At 40.7% G+C, this 21,350-nt stretch overlaps 2 protein-coding genes across 2 annotated transcripts; both read left to right on the top strand.

The window, feature by feature from the left end:
- The first annotated feature begins 1,672 nt into the window (after positions 1-1,672).
- Positions 1,673-15,486, top strand: LOC311055178 (uncharacterized protein). Its single transcript, XM_084071272.1, has 9 exons — positions 1,673-1,796; positions 4,998-5,111; positions 5,330-5,524; positions 5,870-5,980; positions 9,981-10,175; positions 11,039-11,161; positions 11,449-11,488; positions 11,641-11,695; positions 14,586-15,486. Exons 1-9 carry the CDS (start codon positions 1,791-1,793, stop codon positions 15,307-15,309), a joined length of 1,563 nt encoding a protein of 520 aa, XP_083927398.1. The 5' UTR covers positions 1,673-1,790; the 3' UTR covers positions 15,310-15,486.
- A 644-nt stretch (positions 15,487-16,130) lies between these two features.
- On the top strand, positions 16,131-19,400 carry atf4b (activating transcription factor 4b). Its single transcript, XM_084072714.1, has 3 exons — positions 16,131-16,319; positions 17,150-17,620; positions 17,845-19,400. The coding sequence occupies exons 2-3, from the start codon at positions 17,254-17,256 to the stop codon at positions 18,888-18,890; spliced, it is 1,413 nt and encodes a 470-aa protein (XP_083928840.1). The 5' UTR covers positions 16,131-16,319; positions 17,150-17,253; the 3' UTR covers positions 18,891-19,400.
- Positions 19,401-21,350: the final 1,950 nt, after the last annotated feature.

Here is a 21,350-nt window from a genome sequence, read left to right as displayed (position 1 = left end):
TGTGTGAATGGCTGAAAGCAGAACTGATAAAATAGCTTTAGATAAGCCTATCAGAATGGATAGACAGCCCAACTATTTAACCATTGTAAATACTGAGCTTAATAATATCTGTAGCTATAGGGTGGGCAGGCTTGTCATCAGTTGAGTTGGTTTCAAATAACCATAAGCATGAGCATTGTCCCTGGCCTTAAAATGCCTTGAATTACCAATGTATTTATACAATATCCCTCTCCACCTAATCTTGTCAACAATAAGAATAGCCTACACATTTAGGCAGGCACAGAGCTTTTTAATCAGTAAACATGTTGACAGCATAAATGCCAAAATCATTTCACAGTAAAACAGGCAATGTAAGTACATTTTATTTTATATTCTATTTATTAGAAAAAAAGATCTCTGCCAGGCCTGGTTGCCTACCCAGGGCTGTGTCAGTCGTGGGGTGCAGCCGTCAGGACATGAGGAAGCTGTGGGGGAAGTAGAGTGCAACATTGACCACCGTCTATTTCACCGGCACTGGAGCCGGAAGAGAATTTTCCATTCATTTACTCTATCTATAACCATAGCCATTTCAGCAAATCCTTATATTAATAATTTTATGCCTGGAATTATGCCTGCAAGCAATGCATGTGTTGAATCATGACCATGATGGTCATGGTTACTCCGCAAACAACTCTTAGATCCTATTTTTAATATCTGGCATCTAAAGTTGCAATACCAACCCTAGACAGTCCATACATCCAAACAGAAAAGTCTGATCTGATAGTATTAAACAACGTTAAATTCACCAATAATGCAGCTGTATGGAAAGCTTAGATTATCCTCTTTCTATCTGCAAAGTCTTTGTTTCATAAAAATCCACCATAGACATGTTATGACTATGAGCTACTTTCTGTCAATATGTGTCAGAGTTTGGAAGCACTCGTTTTCAATTACGCACCGTCCTGCTGCCTCCTGCATTAATGTGATCTTTCTAAACAGGAGGCAGCAGGACCGTTGAGTGATTTCCCACAAGTCCAAATTGTACATCATTATAATCCATTATCACTCATGCACTCCAAAAGTAGGCCAATTTGGAAGCTTACAAATGCAAACAATTCTGAGACAGGCCCTTTAATGACATAACATGTGCCATCACAAATAACCAACTGAAACTCACTTGACCTGTTGAACTGGCTATCGGTACAAATTATATCTCAATTCCCTGACATAATGTAAAGACACTTTCATTGTTATAAATCATTGTTAAATCATTGTTATAAATCACACTTTGACCCAATGCTATTGATTTTTCTCCTTTTGTTTGACAGATGACTTAGAGAGGTATTTCAAGGTAGGTTCAACATACTGATAGTTAATACATAAATAAATATGTTAAAAATACAAATGAATAGCATTCATAAGAAATTGAATAATCTTATAATAAATAAAGTTGAACACGTGGATACAGCAAATCATTTAGATGTAACACTTCATGCACATGTACATCCTTCTTGGAATTTCTATTGTCTTCCTGCCTCACCTGTCTTCAATTCAGTTGTAGAAGACAGGTGATTCACCCTGACAGTTTTTTCCCCCTTCTCTACGTCATAGAGCAACCAGGACAGACACACACCTGCATGGCTTCATAAACGTGTGGCTCAGAGAGACAGCTACAAACACCGATGGGATCTATGTTTTGAGAACGATGAGACTTTATAAGTGCATTGATGCAGCATAAATGTGGGTTCAAGTAAACAATCAACGAAAGGAATAGTCATTCAGAGAAGAAGGAGAAGGACCTCTGGAACATAATGGCGGTAAGACTAAACATGTTTCATTGCATGAGAATTTATTTTGAAATCTTATGGGACCAATACTTTCTGGTAGTGTATATGTATTACTGTAAACATTTAGTTTCCCACACAATGGGATCAAAGAGTTTTATCTGTACACACAGACGGAAACACTGTCCCATCATTCTATTCTAGAGACTGATGTTTAGATTATTAGTATTATGTATTCCATGTACTCACAATACATTCAAAAGTGGCCACTAATTTTGACACTTTGTTTCTGTTAATTAAAAATAAAATGTGCAAAGCTGATTTCATGACATTTTCACTGAAACCCTTCAGACTTTGCAAATGTACCTGCAACACACAGGCTTGCGTAATCTGAATACCTGAGAAACAATAGAACAGGCCAAAGAAAAACATTCAACTGGACAAACCAGTGACGCAAAAGCACCATTCAGCATGTCTTGTAGTTCTACACACAAGCAAATAGTCTACCTGCTGAGTGAATAACATGTGAGCTCCATCAAAATACAGATGTCCTATAATACAAAAAAGGCAATTTAAGAGGAAGAATTAAACTATTTGTCTTATCTTAAGGCTTTCCTCGAGTGAGACAGAAATCAGTTACGAGCTCAGTGTGGACTTGTAATATATTTCAAGGTAGTGAAGTGATATTTCTTTCTTAAAATACTGTAAGTATTAACCACTATAAACAGACCAGGGGTCTGTACAGTCCTTTTTCCCTTTTCCCTTCTACACCGAATATCCTTGACAAAAATAGCCAATCTACAAGCTCACACAGTACATCATGTTGCGAGCTTGTAGATCAACTATTGTCACTGAATGTTACCCATCTTTTGCCTATTATGACATGCCAAGAGGGGTCTCCCTGTCTCCAGCTCTTTAGAAACAGAAAATAAATGTTCAGGTCAGGATACCAATTTTATCCAATCAGGAGAGAGAACACATACAGGATAAACAAGTGAAATTGGAAGTGATGATACAAAAAAATGTATCAACCGATCAACTTCAAATTCGGCCTGCATATCTATACCAAGAGAATTTTTCTATTGTTAATCCGCAAATCTTCATATACAGGTATGGAGGTGCGTGATGTCAAAAATATGACGTTATAGTACTGATGTCATAGACTGGCCTGGACTCCATTATGTGGTCATGGCTGACCCGGAATGGATACCCTTACAACGGTTACAACGGGTACTGCGGTGCATGTTGATGCACAGGGGAATGTGCATCGTTCCCAACAGGCATCGATCGGCCTTGTAAAATTAAAGATGATAATTGATCTTTGAGTGGTTCTCACTCCTGATTGAATAAAATTGGTATTTTATCTTTATTAAAGAGCTGAAGAAGATGGGTAGACCCCCTGAACAAACACTCTATAGCAATGATTACTTATTTAACCTGGTTCCTCACCAGGTTAAATAAGGTAGGGTCATTTGGCATAGTTTAACACAAATGCAAACAATATATATTACAGTACATAAACACAATACAAGATCCATATCTACTGTACCACACTGTCACAATGAATCATACATGTAAAGGATGTTGAGGTCCAAAACAATGGTCTGTGCCTCAGATGACCCTCACTTCATACAGGTGCTTCCTGTATGTTTCCTTTCAGAAACTAACTTTTAAAGGTTATACTGAGGTCATTGTTTGTCTTTTATGGGTTTTCGGTCACATGAGGTTCAGTGTACTTTAGTTTAGAATGCAGCAAAAAAGGTTCAGTGTTGTTTCTTGAGCCTCCAACAGCAATACTTTCCATACAGTCAATGGTTACTGCCAATATGAAAAAAGCAAACAGTATTGGCAGGCTGGCAGCAATAATGGAATCTTGACAGAACAGGTTTGTGGTTTGTGGCCATGTACTGTACCTGACCACAACACCACAAACCTGTTCTGTCCAGTTTCAGCTTCTAACGTTTTCAGGCTTCTACATATTTGTTACCCTGACCAGATATACAGTATGTGTCTCAGCACCTCAGTGCTGGGGTAGGGAGTCCCTCCCTTACCATGTTGATGAGTTGTCATCCAACTTTTTTTATTTCTTTTGTTGCAATGCTATTCATTTATTTCTTAGAATTGTATTAATTAAAATTGGGCACTGTATTAAAGGGAACTAAACCCTAGACAATTTTCAATTTAATGGATTTGCTTCCATCTAAAGGTTAAGTCTGCTAAAGGGCGAGGCTAAGCACTGTGATTTATGACACACAGCTACAGCTATACAATTTATAATTGGTGTGTTAGTCAACAGTATTGTCCATGCTTGCACACTGGGACACTGAATCACACCCATTATTAAGTTCATTAGCTGCACCTGTATTGCTTTACAACAGCGCCTGTATATTTATTTTCTTGTGTCGTTTGACTCGTTTCTCTAGGAATCAGTAAAATGATAAAGCCATGCTTTTGAAGTGGGACATTGAAAGGGAAAGATTGTATTCCTTTCTCCACGGGAGTGTGTATGTTCCCTCAACCCTATGTTCCCTCAGCCCCATGTTAAGCCTAACCCTATACCTAACCCCAGGGAACATGGAGGGAACATAAGGCCCTCCCACATCAACACAACCATTCATACAAGAAATATGGTTTCCCGGAGAGCAAAGGAATGTTGCTTTTCACACCTGATCCTTTTTATCAAAGACATTGCACTGCATGCGATGACCTGATAATGAACAGGAAAAATCTTTACAGACGTACGTAGCCTACATCCAAATGATGACCTATACGGAACAGAAAAACGTGTGAAAACACAAAAATAGAATCCGCCTACTGGGTAATGCTCCTATGAACATTGCGTGATAATACAATAGATGTCCATGGGAGAAATTCTGTGTGCGGATACGTTTTCTGAATGAACAGGGCCAGACCCAATCTTTTCCCGACATCTGCGGCAGAAGTAGTAGTGTTAAAGTAGTCTGTTTGGTGGAGAGTCACCCTAACACTGATTTTACACTCAGTAGTTTTTCGTGGGGGATATTCCTCTTGACCTTTACTGATATCCTTTGAATAGAAAGAACTGAACTATCTCTCTGCATTAAATTAGTACCCTGTAAAATCCTGAGTGTTTGTTCAACACTGAAACTGAATGGACCGGGTCGATTTTCACACTTTCAGAGTTATATTAACCCTGTATTTGACTGTGTATTAACCAGAACAACTGCAACATTTTTGTCATAACTGGCCCCACAGCCACCCGTACCTCCTAGGACAAACCTTCTGGAGAAGTCCTTTCCTACTGGCTCCTCTGACCTCCCTTCCTCCACACCAACAGAGTCTGTCTATGAAGACATAGACTCCCTAAAGGTAAGGGGGGGGGGGGGGGGGTATTCATATATAGAGGTTTAAAAGTAGAGTATAACAGATTAAACCTGTGATGATAAAGTTGAGTTGAGAATTTCTCCCTTGATGTTTTGACTAATATGTCAAATCTGACAGGTTGACAGGATGTCAACCTGTCAAAAATAATTCTATTACATTCATGTGTTCCATAAATAATGCCAATACTTTTCTTTTACCTTCAGACTGATCCTGTTGAAAGAAGCCAGTCATTGACTGACACCATGAAGCCTACACCTCTTCCCAGGTCCAAATCATGTCCTCGTCCTGTTTGCCCCCCTCCCAGTCCACCTATAAACAGGCAGCTGTCTTCCTGTGGTTCCACAACAACTGTTAATGGAAGCCACAATTACAGCTCAACAACTGTACACATTTTGGAGGTAGGAAATGTTAGTAAAATGAAAGATGATGAAATGAAATGCTAATAGGGCCTACATAATCTTACAAAATAATTGCTGCCATGAAAGTCAAGCAGTAAGCAACGCTCATAGCTTGCAAAATATTCAAATTTTCAAAGGCACAATCAATTATTTTTGAAACGTTGAGATACTTTTCATGTAGCTATTTTTGTACATGTTCTATTTGGCATAAAATTATTCAAATATTTTAAAATCAAATTCTAAATCTTTAAGTGTGGGAAATTCATTTCAAACACTGAATCTCAAACACAGCAGTGATATGTGGGAATAGTACATTAGCTTTTTTTCTGTTTATTTGTTGTCCAGACTACAAATATAGATGGTGAGAGAACACCATCCCCTCTTCCACCTCCACGACCCCCTCCCCCCTCGAGCTACCTTGCCTCCTCAGGGTCTAAGAGAGGACTAAAACCTCAGGTAAGTCATGCTGCATTTTCACTGTACCAGACTGCACAGCAGGCCATAGCACCATTTCCTTCATTACGCTGGCTAGTTGAAACGTCTTTTGTGTGTTACGATTTCCTTCAAGAAGCTTTGTGGTTCATATAAACTTTATATGCATAAAGTTTGGCACAGAGATGGGCATTTTACTTTGGTCATTAGCTTTAAAAGTGGATACTCTTTGATCTGCATTGGGCGGCCATAGCTGAATCTGTAGAGCATCAGAAGGGCCCTGGTTCACCCCCTGGACCACCCAGTCTATGTGTCGGACGTGTCCCTGTCTGAGCAAGAACTGTTCCCTGGGCGCTGTATTGATAGTGCCCACTGCTCCTAATAGTAGGAGGGTGGGTGAAAGGGGAGGGACCATCATTTCTTCATACAGGTGAGCTGTCATTACTGGCCTGGAACATCAGTCAGTAAAGTGATTGAGTGATATGAGCTACCAAACCATGTCAGGTTCAACAGAACAAAACAAATAGATACTTAACATTGAATTTAACATGATGCAACTACTAGTTAAGCAAGCTGTGACACAAAAATCCCCAAAGGAGTGGAATTATTAATTATTATTGCTAGGGTTCCAGAGAGAGACTTAGTACCCAAACTAGGAGTCCTCCACCCACCCCAACTGTCAATCACCTCACCTGTCCCAACAGTTCCATCCAGACCAGCATTTATCTCAATGGAACTCTTGATAGCAGGATTCCGGGTGTAATGGAATTTAATGTTATATATTGTGATCATTTTGTTTATATCTTATACATTTTCTTTGACTAACTTTATTGGTTGCACTTATACATCAAGCTGCCCCACTCTCAGGAAACATGAGATAGGCTCCCAACCCATGGGCCATATGACTCAGGAACGTTGGTTTCCAAGGCTACACTAACAACTTTATTGGATTTACTTTGGTGCTTTGCTAGTAATGGCTAATAATACAGAGGAAGATCCCTAGACTGTCTGCGTCCCTGACTGCGTGGCGAGAATTTGAGCATAGGGAAAGTTTCACCAATGGCTCCTCACAATTGCTCCACTGGTGTGGAGCAATTTGGAAAATTTGGAAAACTTGGAAAACAATAGTTAAAGTTGACATACAGTAGCAGTCAATACAGACAGTAGCAGTCATTGTGGGTAGTGAAGTGCTTACAGCCAGGCAATAGACTCTAGTGTGTTGTACTGGGAAACTGCCCAGTGTGATGTGTACAGCCTGTCACTGTATGTGTGAAGCATCAGCACTGATCAGAGCATTCCTGGTGTAAAAGAATTAAATAACATAAAAATATATGAATTAGGCTATATCAGCAACAATCACGCACAATTTCGTGAACTCTTGGCTCGTCTCAGTCATACAGCTGTCAGCTGTCATATTTTTATATTTGTCTTTGATAAGCTTAACTGGCAACTGCTGATAAAAACACAACTTATTGACACAAGGAATTAACATTCACACCTTTGTGGATTGTAATGACAATCACATTCGCAATCACTTAATTCAGAAGTGTTGGTACCGGACTTATCCCGACGTTTGCATCATAAGCAATATTTGATACGCATAAGTATCACCCACATGTTACTGATTATAGAGAATGTTAAATTATTGTAATCCGTTCTTGATTCCCTGTGCAATGGATTAATAAAACTGAAGTGCATGTGGTTTGGAGCGAATGGCATTCGCAAATCATTGTCTTTGAATAGATCTTATATAAACACAATTGACACAATTAATTGACACTCTCACTAAATAGGAACATTTGAATCACGATTCGTTGAGAATTAGGCATAGCACAAGACGGGGCACATCAACCATAGGCTATGGCGCCATAGTAGCCATCTGTCGGTGTCGGCTTTCAGGTCTCTTTTCACACCTTCCAACCGACTGATCTATAGTCTGTTTGGTGGAGAGTTCATTTTAGGCTCTAGATATAGATAATAAATACACAATAGCAATTGACATGCCTCGAAGTAGACGGCCCTGTTTTAGTTGGAAGCTTGCCCTCTAGGCCAGAAGCTACTGAAATAAGAATCCACATTGGCAATCCCCGTTTTTGAAAAGGTGCCAAGGTGTCATGTCAGTGTCATAGAAGATAACGTAGGCTTGCTAGTCTATACTTGAGACCCCACCCTTTTGAATGACTAATTACTTACTGTAATGACTAAAGTAATTCATGGGAAGCATAGATTTGTGTCTGTAAATAGATGTATAAATATATACAAGGAAGTGTTCCACTCTGGTGAACAGTTGTGATGGCTTACGTGTATTTCTTTTAACTCTCTGTATTGTCACTGACAATACAGATGTTTAGATAGGAAGGTTGCTTCTTGTTGCCATGGTGAGGTGAGGGAATACAAAGGGAGGGAAATTACAGTTAAACTGTAAGACATATTGATGACACAACCCTTTTTTTTAGTTGAAAATATTCAAGAGTACAATATGCTATATTGCATTTTTATTTATTTATTTTGTATTATCCTATATTAAAATTGGCCAATGAGAGGGACCACGGCCACGTCACTATAACTCAGACATAACCATAAACAAACCCGATACGCCCATACATACATAGGCATGTCACTGTGACTCAGACATAACCATAAACAAACGCGATACGCCCATCTTAGGCATGTCACTGTGACTCAGACATAACCATAAACAAACCCGATACGCCCATATATAGGCATATATGGAGATCCGGTTGTCCAGAGCCAAAGATCCGACCTCTATATGCATATATGGGACTGATCGACTTCAAACTTGGCACGCGCATCGGCAAGGACTTATTTATTTTTTTACAAATCTTTATTTATAATCTCATGAAATACAGTACAAAACAAACAACATACACAAACAAAGAACAAAGAAGTTATCAATACATCTATATAAATAACATCATCAGAGCCAGGGGGATTTACTAACCGAAAACATTAAAGAGTGAGTAGCTAGAATAATGATCAAATTAATTATGAATACCAAATGTTTCTTATTATTACTATTATTATGAAAGCCAAACAGTACATTTTGCCAGTAAAGACTAAAGTAAGAGTCAACATGATCAACAATGATATACAGAGATACATCCTTCCAAAACTTGTTAGTGTGGGTACAATTCCAGAATAAGTGCAGCATTGTCTCTGGGTACATTTCACACAATGAACTTGAGGGAGTGCGGTGCCCGCCTTGAGTCGCTCGGATATGTGCTTGTCCAGAACAGCCGAGCCGACCAAAATGTCCATATATAGGGATATCCAGGTCATTCCAAAACGTGGAATGACCTACCAAAATACATAAAGGGTCTGTTGAATGGAATCCCTACCCAAACTTAACCTGACTCTGCCAGATGGAAGAAGCTTGCTTCACACATTTGTTTTACAGCCTACTTCCCTGTGAACTCAATACCGCCCATCTGGCGGAGTCAGGTTAACCCAAACTCAAACCTAATCTAAAATAATGCCTTTTAGGTTACAGTTTTATTCCAATATGTTTAGTGTTTGTATTGTATTGAATTGTATTGTATGTATTATATGTATTACTGATGAATTGTGTACAATGGACCACAATGGGAATAAGCCCCCTGGGGCTTTTTGTGTTATCCTTTTAGCATAACCTTTGACTGTACTACCTGTACTGTTAACAATCTTTTAAAGAAAGTATTCAATCACTCAAACCTTATCGATGTGCTATTTTAACCAAATGTTTGCCCCAAAATAGGGATGCTAAGGTAAACATAAAGATAAAATAAAGGCAGTATCTCAGACCCTTGCAAATAAGGACATCACATATGACTTGACATGGTGACAGGGCTCAATGCCTGTTCAGCTGCCTGATGGCCTGGCTGTGGAAACTGTCCTAGTCTGTTCATTTGGCATTTAATGCTGTGATATTTCTTTGAATAATGACTTTTTTTGGGAATGACTAATCTAATGAGCATTACAGGTAATCATGTGAATCATTAAATAATTTGTCTCTTATCCACAACAGTATGCAGGAGAAAACGAAGCACCACAGCGGCCTCAACAGCCACCTCCACCACAGTTCACCCCTCCACCTCCACCACGCCCCATTAAGAGGCCAGCTGTATCGTATTCCTCCGGCACCTATGACAGCCAGGCCCTGTACTCTGAGATAGAGTATTCCCCATACCTGGAAGTGTTACCAGATGAGAATGATGATAGGGTGAGAGAGAGACACACACACACACACACACACACACACACACACACACACACACACACACACACACACACACACACACACACACACACACACACACACACACTCGGGTACACTCATAGGCTTATACCAAGGGCCAAGGAATCAGCGCTGGAATTGAAGCCATTGAGCCCACCAAGTGAAGACCCGCCCTCGCTGCGGTTGCAGCCAGTCGTTTCCGGTTTCATTTCGGGACCGGAAGTTCAAAGATGGCGGATTTCAATTCACCGAAAAAGTGGCTTTAAAACGGTTTGTAGAAACCAATGGGGCTCCCTTTGTCCATATATTTTACAGTTTATGGCTTATACAAGTAGGCCGACATATATGGAAACATGCATACTCACATAAGTGCATGCGTAGCAGAGTAGCCCTGCTGAAGACCAGAAACCAAGGCCAAGGGGGATTCCCATGCGATGTGGGAAGCCCGGGCTCAAATCCAGGGGGTTGGGGGCTCGTCTGGATTGGATTTCCAGGCAGGGGGAGGTCAAAGATGGGTGAAGCGAATCTCTGCCTGAAGACCAGAAGTCCTGATATCTCCCATGGAAAGGTGGGGGGGTTCTCTTTTGGCTGAACAGTACTGTACATGTTTGGTTGGAGACTCTGGTTGAAACACCCCTCCCACAGAGATAATCCGCCACTTAACCACCACTAATTATTTCAAAAATAGCTTCATAAACAACCTCACAATGCGTTGTGAGCTCTTGATCTGCTATTTTTGAAAAATGCTTGAAATGTTTCGAATTAAACATTTCACCTATAATGATATGCACATAATTGGGACGCCAGGATTAAAGTGGTTAATAAAGTGTCATTTAATCTAATTTCAGATCATACCATCAAACAGCACGTACAAGCAGTACATGGGACTGGGAAGGCCAACAGTAGCCCGGACCCCACCACAAACTGTACCACGCTACCGCAACGGTGACTTTCCTGTACACCAGGAGGAGGTATGGCCGTAATGTAACCAAAGACATTAAATTATACTGTATTGATTTACTTCACTTTGCCCTCCTTTGCTTTTACCAACGAAGAATACTACACAATACTTTTTGGTTTAGTTTAAAATGTTATAATATTTCTTACCTCGCTGGAACACGGATCATTCCAATTATTTCACATGTAATCTGTGAGAAACTACTAACCAAAACGTACATACTTTAAACTGTAAACGCATTGACTGAAGCTACGCTGATTTTACCACCCCTTTCTGACAATAAAAACCTCTTCTTCCCAGGACATAGACAATCTGTTGAGATGGCTGAAGACAATGGAATGTAAGTATGGTTTAACATGTTTTGTGGTGCTTCTGTGTTTGGCTTTGTGTTGGATTTTGTTTTGGGTTGTGCTGGTGGCCTTGGTGACCCAAAACAGAACCATTGTGTGCATTGCACACAATCTAACTCCATCTCTTTTTGTATTCTTGTAGACTCGAATAACATGGCTCCATCACTGTATGGCCTCAATATAGAAGATGAAACTAGGTAAGAGCTGACTGTCCAGCGAACAAATGCAACCTGTATACTGTGTAGGTATATATATTGGACAGAGACTTTGTATCTCCATATTTCAACTTTTAATGTTGAAGTGCACAACGCTTCTTTGCACTTGAGGTGATGAGAGATGGTGCACAAGGTAGATGGTGCACAGGAAATAACAATATAATATGTGCTTAGCTTAGGTTAGTTTCACAGTTTAGTATGTCGCAATATTCAGCATGTACGCACTTTTAGATGACATACAGGGCAAAAGGTTAAGTAAGTGCTAGATCTGCAGAATGGTGTTAGGACATAACCCCTCAGCTACTGTCAGCCACAGCGAGGCTTCCTGCTATGAGGAACTTTAAGAGTAAATATTATTCTCTGTTACAGCAGGAGACATCGCTGCAGATCAATAAACATTGCATTATGTCAGATAACAGGTTACAACAGCGAGTATGCAAACAGAACCAAATAGACCAGTAAGGGTCCGTTTGGTTCCATTTAGAGTTATGGGGGTCCTTGAATTTAAAAAGTTTGAGAACCACTGCCATAGTACAGTGTCAAACAAAAGTAGCAAAAAGATCTACAAGCTCACAGCGCTTCGCAATGTGACGTGTTGTGAGCTTGTAGATCTGCTATTTTTGCCATTTCTGCTTAAATTGTTTTAAAGTGAAAGTGGTTACTTTTGTATGTAGGTTTTATAAATATTGAACCAGTTTTAATTTGGACATCTTCCTGACAGCCATTATATATCTTCCTCTCAGTCTACTGTGCTGATGTAGGAATCGTGATGCAGCAGAAGCTTTTGGCGCGCCAAGGATTAGAACTAAGTGATTCGCGACACAGTAGTGATTTCTGATTTATTAAAGACGACACATACGTTTATACTCAAGCTTGATAATCATGGGAGGAGAAAATGATGGTCAACAGTTGGTTATGTCTGGGGTTCTACTGTTTTTCCAAGCTTTTCTATTAATGAAAGCAGTTTAAGGAACCTAATCTGACCTCAATGTCAGAGTACACAGGGTCACTTACAGGTCCTTTCGCTTTGTCTCTTCTACTTACACAAAGTTGTGAAAACCGTAACTGTAACTTTCCAACTGCAAATTCAGATGTGTTTACATTAGTGGCATGTACTTAAAGATACCTGGGTCACAGTGGTATGATTGAGGTGTTTAATGTAGCACGTTTAATTATGATATAAAACATGGGTTTGTGGGTTCGAATCCCGAATCAGTCTACTGTATACTATCGAAATAAAAAGGCAGACAAAGCCAAAGGAAATAAAAAAGAAATTAAATAAAAACACACAAGAAATTGTATTAATCAATAAAAAAAATCAATTGATTGCATAATATTATAGTTTACACTACAGTTTATGTGTAGAATTTACCCTCTAAATCTAGGGTAGATTCTACCCTAAGTACTTATTAATGCTAGAAGACAACACTCATTGTAGAAACAAACCTTTACTCACGTATAGGAACAGACCTCTATGTTTTCATACATGCTTACTTTTTTTATCAGACTAGTACCACTATTAATGTACATACTTGGAGAGCGAGCCGGGAGAGCCCACAGACAGCCACCACATTAAAAAGAGGATACATGTTGTCCCACCTGGATCCCATCAGCATAAAGGTCGATAGATCTGGGGGGGAGCACCAAATGATGTACTGTATGTGAAATTAAGTTGGAAGCAGAAACCTGCAGAATTCACAATCTCATCAAACAATCATTAAGGTTTAATAGAATATATCATATAAAATATATATACTCAGTGGGAATACAGTCCCCAAGGACAGCAGCCTGGCTGCCTTGAGCCAGCCTTTCACCTTGCAAGCCCCTGTGTACCTCACAGAAATCTGTTAATCAGGCCTCATGAGACCGTCCAGATTTACAGACTTAAAATGTTGTACCGTAACTTTCCTTTCTGGCTTTTAGGCAACTTAATTATGCACATGCATGTAACTACATAACATATCTTGACCTCAATATGAACCAGGCCTGGAATTTCATCTCTTTAGAGGCAAGGCACAGCGCTTGGCCTTTGGTCTTGTAAATGGTTTGAGGGCACAAAGGTCAAATGCCAGGACAGCAAGGCCATCAAAAAAAAACAATTATATCAAGTCCACTGAAATAATTATTTGAATTTAAGGGTTGAGAATGAATTGTTATTAAATACTTAATAACTATCAAATAAATAAATGATTGGTATTTACAAATTACCAATATGTGTACAAACTCCTGAAAAGGACTTCAAAGGTTCATACTCGGTTCACGTCCTGTTCTACAGAAGCAGGATGTAGTCTGTGACGTGCACATGCTGTGTGGGCAGAGATCTATAACTCGTAGTTAAAGGGATTATTATTTCACTTTCATGTTTGAAAGTGAAATAATTATCCTTTTAAGATGCAACTTGTGTTGGAATCTTTTCTTCAACGCTCATCAAACGTTCATGTTTGATGTGACCTGGAAACATCAGTGCCGATTATAATAAATCGTCTTTACCACCTTGTATAATTGTCTCCGGAGTCAATCTTGTCTTTGAGTTAACTCACCAGAGTTGTTAAAGTTTATATTGTTTGTTATATTATATAATATTATATTATATAGCCTATTGTTGATTGTTTGATCAGAATGATTATGAGACCTCTCTGTATTCCTGGCTCCAAATGTTATCACATTAGCTTTTTGTCAAAATAAACGTATCATACCATGACTCATACCATATACCATGAGTGTATATTTATAGTTAGTTGTGCACTGTGCCGCATTGTGAGCTTGTAGATCTGCTATCTGCAACTAAGAATATCTCAGGCTTAACCATGAGTGCAGTTTCATAGAATGATGACCTTTCCCTCAATCTGTTCTATCATTTTATCCTATACAGGCAATTCAATCGGAGAGCCATGAATGTGAAGAAAGCTGTACGTCTCTATAACCTCCTCCTGATTCAGCGTAACGGCACCCTGCGGGGCCACATCTCCGGACTCAACAGCATCTCCGACAGCCTGGAGAAGCTGCAGAAGAAGACCAAGACCATGGGCATTGCTGGGGGCACAACTGGTGCCTTGGGTGGTGTCGCTGCCGTGGTGGGCATCGCCCTGGCTCCCGTGACCATGGGGGCTTCTCTGGTTGCTACAGCTGTGGGTGCTGGCATGGTGGCTTCAGCGGGGGGCATGGGCGCCAAAGCAGCTATTGCCCGCAAGAAGTGTGTGGACAGGGAGAAGGTGGAAAAGATAGTGCAGGACTACAGGGCTTGTGCTGCTGATGTGGAGAGTTGTGTGGCGTTGATCCATTCTGGGATGGATGAATTGAGGAGGCATGACCTGTCCAGGTTACAAAGGGCAGGAGCTCAGCCTGAGGCACTGAGAATGGCAAAACTATCACAGACTCTGTACAGTGCTACAACTCACATAGGAGGCATGTCATCTGAGCGGCTGCTTCAGAGCTTTGCTAAAGAAATGGACCTGTACTTTACGGAAAAAGACGGTCAGAGGCTGAAGCAGTCGTCTGAGAACAAGTTTATGAGCAGAGTTCGCTTGCTGGCTCAAGATCTGCAGGGTGTGCTGGATGAACAGAACAAAATGTGGGAGAAATTCAGTATAGTCTAGGAGTTGATCTCTGTTCATTCATGTGAAAGAAAAATATAGAAAAGTGATCACACACAAAAAAATATATATACATTCAACTGTTTTGTATAGATTTAAAGCATGTATTGTATTTAAAACATGTATATATATTTTGTTTATCAATTATTTTGATTTGTAATAAATACTACTTGTTTGTAAGATATTTCTATTATCAATGACCACATTGAACTAAGATCAAACACATGGGGGGGGGGGGGGATGCTTTCATAACTAAGATTACAAAAACATCGTTGCACAACCATCTAATTTCTTGTATCACGATGATGCTGCAATAAATGCAGACGCCGTCACTACTTTTGCACGGAATGCAAACATCGGCGGAGTAATACGATACCCCGGCGGCGGTGAGGTTGCGGAAGGACACGCGCCGAGCTCCACTGTTGCCATGTCGGCTTATTATAAGCGACTTTGGGCTTCTTTTCTGTAAAGTTGCTTGTAAATATTGGTAGTGTTTGGGCTTGTTTCTAAAGTGTAGTTGCTTATTTGGGCTTGTTTAAAAAAATTATAATAATCATGTCACATATTTTCATGTCAAGGACCCATGTATTTGTCCCTTGATATATTTGTCCTTAACCCCCATCTGAAAATGTTTTGTGCCAGCGACTGAGTCCCATACCAAATTTGTGTTGTTAGAAGAATGTTTCGAAAATATTTATTTTCAAAATAGCTGATGAATATAGATTTAAATTGCTCATGTGGCTTATTTTGGGCTTGTTTTCATAGATCTGGTTGCTTATTTCGATCGCAAAAACTGGCAACACTCGCGCGAGCTCTATAATTACAACGCACCAACATCTCAACGCCATTTCCCATCCTGAGGATTTTACACACGGATATCATCTTATATTAAAGAGCGGGCTATTCAGGCCGAAAGAAATGGCAGTGTAAACGTGTGCCGCGTCCCAGCAGCAGCCAACTAACCAGTGCATCCACCCAGTGCACTGAGCCTCTTAACTCTTTATCAAAATGACGTGAGTACACATTTTAACGGTTATTTTCCATAGCATCCATATTATGGCCTAGCATCCATCATAGAGGCCCGGGCCACACTGAACAACCTGCTCCAAAGTCACCTTTTCATTAAACGATTAATTTAAGTGTTTATTTGACTTAAATAAAGTGTATTTAACATACACTTTATTTAAGTGTATGTTGTATGTGATGTTGTATTAGGTTTAATAGGCGGATAGCAATTATTTAATGTTGGGTTTAAATGACATTCGACATGAGCACGAGGTGTTACATGTCACATTGTCACCCTCAACAAAGATAGGCTATAATATATTCGTGTCCATTTGTTTAAATTATTATTATTATTTTTTTTACCAAAATATCAATACAAAGTGTAACCAGGTGCCAACGTGGCAGTTAGAAAATGGTTCGCTTCCACAATTGGTCAAAATGGCGGCTTGGTGTAGGCGGGTTTGGGAAGAAAACTGCGACCTCGGTTGACAGTTGTTATGGGGAGGAGGGGAAGGGAGCTGGGGGGGGCGTAGGGACTTTCCCCCAGCCCGGTTGCTACGGAAACAGACAGGCATTGACGTCAGAGTCATAAGACTCGAGGCGGGGTTAAAGCACATTGTGTAAAGCAGGTGTAATGCAGTGATGGGGGCAGTGTTGTGCTCAAACATGGCAAGTGCCTGCTTTTTCAGGGGGGGGGATACAACTTAATTTCCACACACCTGTGTTATTACACAAATCAATAGGAAATTAGTAGGCCTACTATTGTATTAAAATCTGTAAAACTGTGTTACACCCTACAAGAAGACTCATATCCTCTGTACTGCTTTATCCCATATAGGTCCTTCGTGGAAACCCTGAAATCTGCTGTAGGCGACAGCATAAAAGAATCCGACACATTCCCTGTGTTGTCACAATCCCCGTTTGTGACCAACAACAGCCACTATGACCATGATGATGACAAGCTCACAGTTTGGCCTGGACGACATGGAGGCCCTTCTTTATGGACCTTCCTCTCCCATGGCTGACCCCATGGGCTCCCTTCTTCTCCACCCTGAACAGGAAGAGCAACGCCCAGGAGGTGGAGCATCTGCTTCAGAGGGGGGCGATTCGCCCGCTTCGTCCCTCTCCTCCTCGTTGACCTCTTCTTCCTCATCTCCTCCTCCCTTCTACTCCCCTTCTCCCTCGCCGCCGACCCCACTCCTTCACGGGGACAAGGCGGGACCTGAGTCGGACATGCTGTCCTTCGCATGGCTGGCCCATCCTGACCAGCTGGGGCGCTCCCAGGCCGGCACGGATGATAACGGCAAAGGTGATAACCATGAAGAATGGACTCCTTTACTTTTGCATAGATACAAACATACTTGACAATCACAAAGCAATCTCACACTTCGTAATGCCAATACCCTAATGAAACCACACAAAGGTTAGCTTTTACACCAAAGCGCATATTACCACTTAATTGCCAACAAGTATCATACAAGTAACAGCCACCATAATTGGAAACTTGACTAATCTTATTGCTTTCATCCACAGAGGCTGCATTTTGTGACCTAGACTGGATGACTGAGAGGATGGACCTGAGTGAGTTCGACCTGGACACACTCATTGGTCCCTGCAGTCCACATGAAGATTCTCCCAGCTCTCCAGAAGGCCTCCTTGACTCCCTCGACTGTCCCATGGACCTCGACTCCCTGCCCCTCCCTGCTCTCGAAGCTGCTACGCCTACAGACCTTGCCACACCCTCTGTCCCAAGTCCTCAGACCCCTTCCATTGAGTCTCCTTCTGCTTGTCTCTCTGTCCTCTCAACAGTTGACTCTGTGTCCCTTCTGGATGGACAGGAAGATTCCTCCCCTCTGTCTGTCCCAGAGCCCCAGGAGGAGCTGGAAATAAAATCTGAGCCCGTATCCCCTGCTCCTTCCTCCTCAACATCTCCCTCCCCTGTCCACCCGCTTCCCTCCCCCACATACACTCTCGACCTGGGGAGTGAGGTAGACGTCTCGGAGTGTGAAGTAAAGCCCATCGTCGCCACCATAGTCCCCCATGTCCCCAGGATCGTCCTGTCACTGTCCCCCACCCGAATTGTTCTTGTGCTAGCCCCTAAAAGTGAGACTGGCATCTCTACTACCACCACCACTGTGACCACTGTACCGGAGGTCGTCTGCTACTCTCCCCCAGCCCCCTGCCCAACGAGATCCCATAGAAGCAGACCCTACCCCGACCCCAAATCCAGACTTAGTCCACCCTCTCCCAGCACCTCAAGTATCAAAGTCAAGTGCCCCAGGGGTGCAGTAACAGCGGCAGCAGCTACAGCAATGAGAGAAGAAAGGGTGGCTACGAGGCCTGTTAAGGAAAAGAAATTAAAGAAGATGGAGCAAAATAAGACAGCAGCCACTAGATACCGGCAGAAGAAGAGGGTCGAACACGAAATGCTGAGCGTAGAGTACGGAGAATTGGAGAAGAAGAATATTGAACTAACAGAGAAAGCTGAATCCATGGCCAGGGAAATACAGTACCTCAAAGAGCTGATGGATGAGGTTCGCCTGACAAGGATAAAGAAAGGCCTGTGCGCTGACCTCTAGTGGTCAGGCCAGAGAACAAGAGGTGAGATTGTTGGACACGTTGGGTGCGGTGGTACCAAAAAAGTGTGGAATGATGAGAGAGGGCTGAAATGGTGCTCACCGAAATAATTACACGATAGGATTCAGTGTATATTCTTATATTGTGATGCATGTCTGAGATGCCCAAAACCCAGCAAAGATATTTGACCATGCCCGACTCTCTTCCTTAAGATTTGTATACTGTATACGGTATTTTAGAAATATTCAGTTTTTTGTGTACTTGTTTAGAGTAGTTTTTCCGTATGAAAACCTACAAGTATTTTCCACTCAGTATCTGTACTTGTATAGTACTGTATGTATCAGTTTATTACAACCTTGGACCTTGGTAACTTTGTATTTAATTAATGTAGATTGTTCATTAATAGTAGATTGTCTTGTACATTTTGAAAATGTACTTGTGTATTCAGTATGATATCTGGTCATTATCATTAATGTCTTGATCTCTAATAAAGCTTAAATCTTAAACCCAGATTATTTCTTGTCAGTCATTATTATGATCGGAGAAATTGCATAATAGACAAATGAGTTTATGCACACTTGTAGCTCAAATATTACTGGGACCCAATAAACGTTTCGGCAAACAAGATGCTTTTGTCAGGGTTAACTGACGAGTGGTGGTAGTAGCAGCAGCATAATTGCACGGGTGTGGTATTGGGGATATGTTATTGTAACAAACAAAAAAAATGTTCTGCTTGGTATTATGCACTATCAGTAACATTATGGTCATGAACCCGGTTATTGGACCAACTTCTATTGTTTTCAGTCACTTGTGCAATGTGCACACAGCATGTGTCCACATAAATACACAAGATTGATCCCTTCTCAATTTGTCCTAATCCTCTGGAAAAACACATTGAAAAGGTAAACTGCAGTACTTGGTAATTGCGTATTGTATTGAAATCTAGGACTATTTAGATCAGAATGTGTAGGTAGTTTGGTCCACATCGGGAATTCAGTAATGGCTCAAAGCAAGCGGAACTGAGACGACAAGTTTTTTGACCTTTCAGTTTTTGGGCATTAATCACTAAGTTTCAACCTGGCATCCCTGTTTTCGGCGTGTCATTGACCATACATTTTCAAAAATGTAAAAAGTACAAAATAGAGCTTAAGTGGTTAATTTACTCAGAATGCAGCACAGTTTCGCCCACAGAATAGCCCCGGATCTCCAGTCCCGTGATGCATTACAATGAAACTGTTGAACCTAATGTCTCGTTTCTGTGGAGACTCTTTTAGAGGGCAAACTAGGTGAGGGTAATAGGGCCAGCCTGACCAGCAGCATGCTGCAGACACACGAGTGTTGCATCAAATGACTGTCATGTGAAACTACACACACCACTTCCTATCCAAACTGCCAATTTTAGGATGAAAACGGCAGCATACGTTATGTGCTTTTTTATTTTTTTTTGCCTCAGTTCATTTCATTCTGACAGTAGGGAAATTGAATTGCCTGTTTGTGAGATGAAATGCACATGTATTCAGGACAGTAAGTGAATGGGAGTGCAAGAAAGGGAGAGAGAGAGTGCTGACATAGGCATCACTAGACTAGTCAAAAGCAACTCTGTGCTTTAAAAGTATGAGTAGCCCTAAAGGTACACACTGTCATTGGCTCTGGCTTTTGACCAGACAGCTTTGGCAAAATCTACTTGTGGATGTGGGCCAAAACAAGAATGCTGCAGAGCTACTTAAAATGGAAAGATCTTTGAAAATAATTACCCCGGTTTTCTAAAGATTAACACACATTTTAAATGGCATCTAATTCTAACACTCTACACAGCAACATCCTATTTTTGTTTTTGACACATTTTGTTGTGTAGAATATTTATTTCTTACTTTTATACTCTAAATATATTAATACAATTTGAGAACAAAGTATATTATATATTATTCGTATTTTGGCAAAGGCCCCGTTTTTGTAATTAATGTTATGTAAGTCTTGTAACTTAATACCTAGCTACTTATTACAATGTATACTGTTCATAATAATGAATCTTAAAAGGAGCGTAAACTCACTTTAATGTATACAAATGTCCTTGCCACATTGTTGGATGGTAGAATTCAGTTGTCTCTGAGACAATGTGTTTCAGAACAAACAAGTATAATGATCTATCTGTGCCTGTGGTCAGCCCCATTTCTAAAATGTGTGCATGCATCTCTAGGATTACAAATTTAAGGGTTAAGTGAGCATACAGTGCCCTCTTGTGGTGAATTTGTAAAACAACTCATTCTACTGTAGATTGTCCTTTGCTTAGACCATGTGATGTCCTCTTCTTATATAAATACCAGGCTGTTTTGACTTCTTTTGATAGAATATTAGAGAGACAAGAAACTGAGACAAGAAACTGAGGCCAGAGTATGCAACTCATGTCTCCAGCTACAAACACTATCCAGCCAGAAACATGCAATGTATTAGTTGCATCTTCT

The sequence above is a fragment of the Gymnoscopelus microlampas genome (assembly GCF_963454915.1).
Source record: "Gymnoscopelus microlampas genome assembly, chromosome: 11".
NCBI lineage: Eukaryota > Metazoa > Chordata > Actinopteri > Myctophiformes > Myctophidae > Gymnoscopelus > Gymnoscopelus microlampas.
Note: the sequence above shows the minus strand (reverse complement) of the source record. Positions and strands in the feature narration are given on the sequence as shown.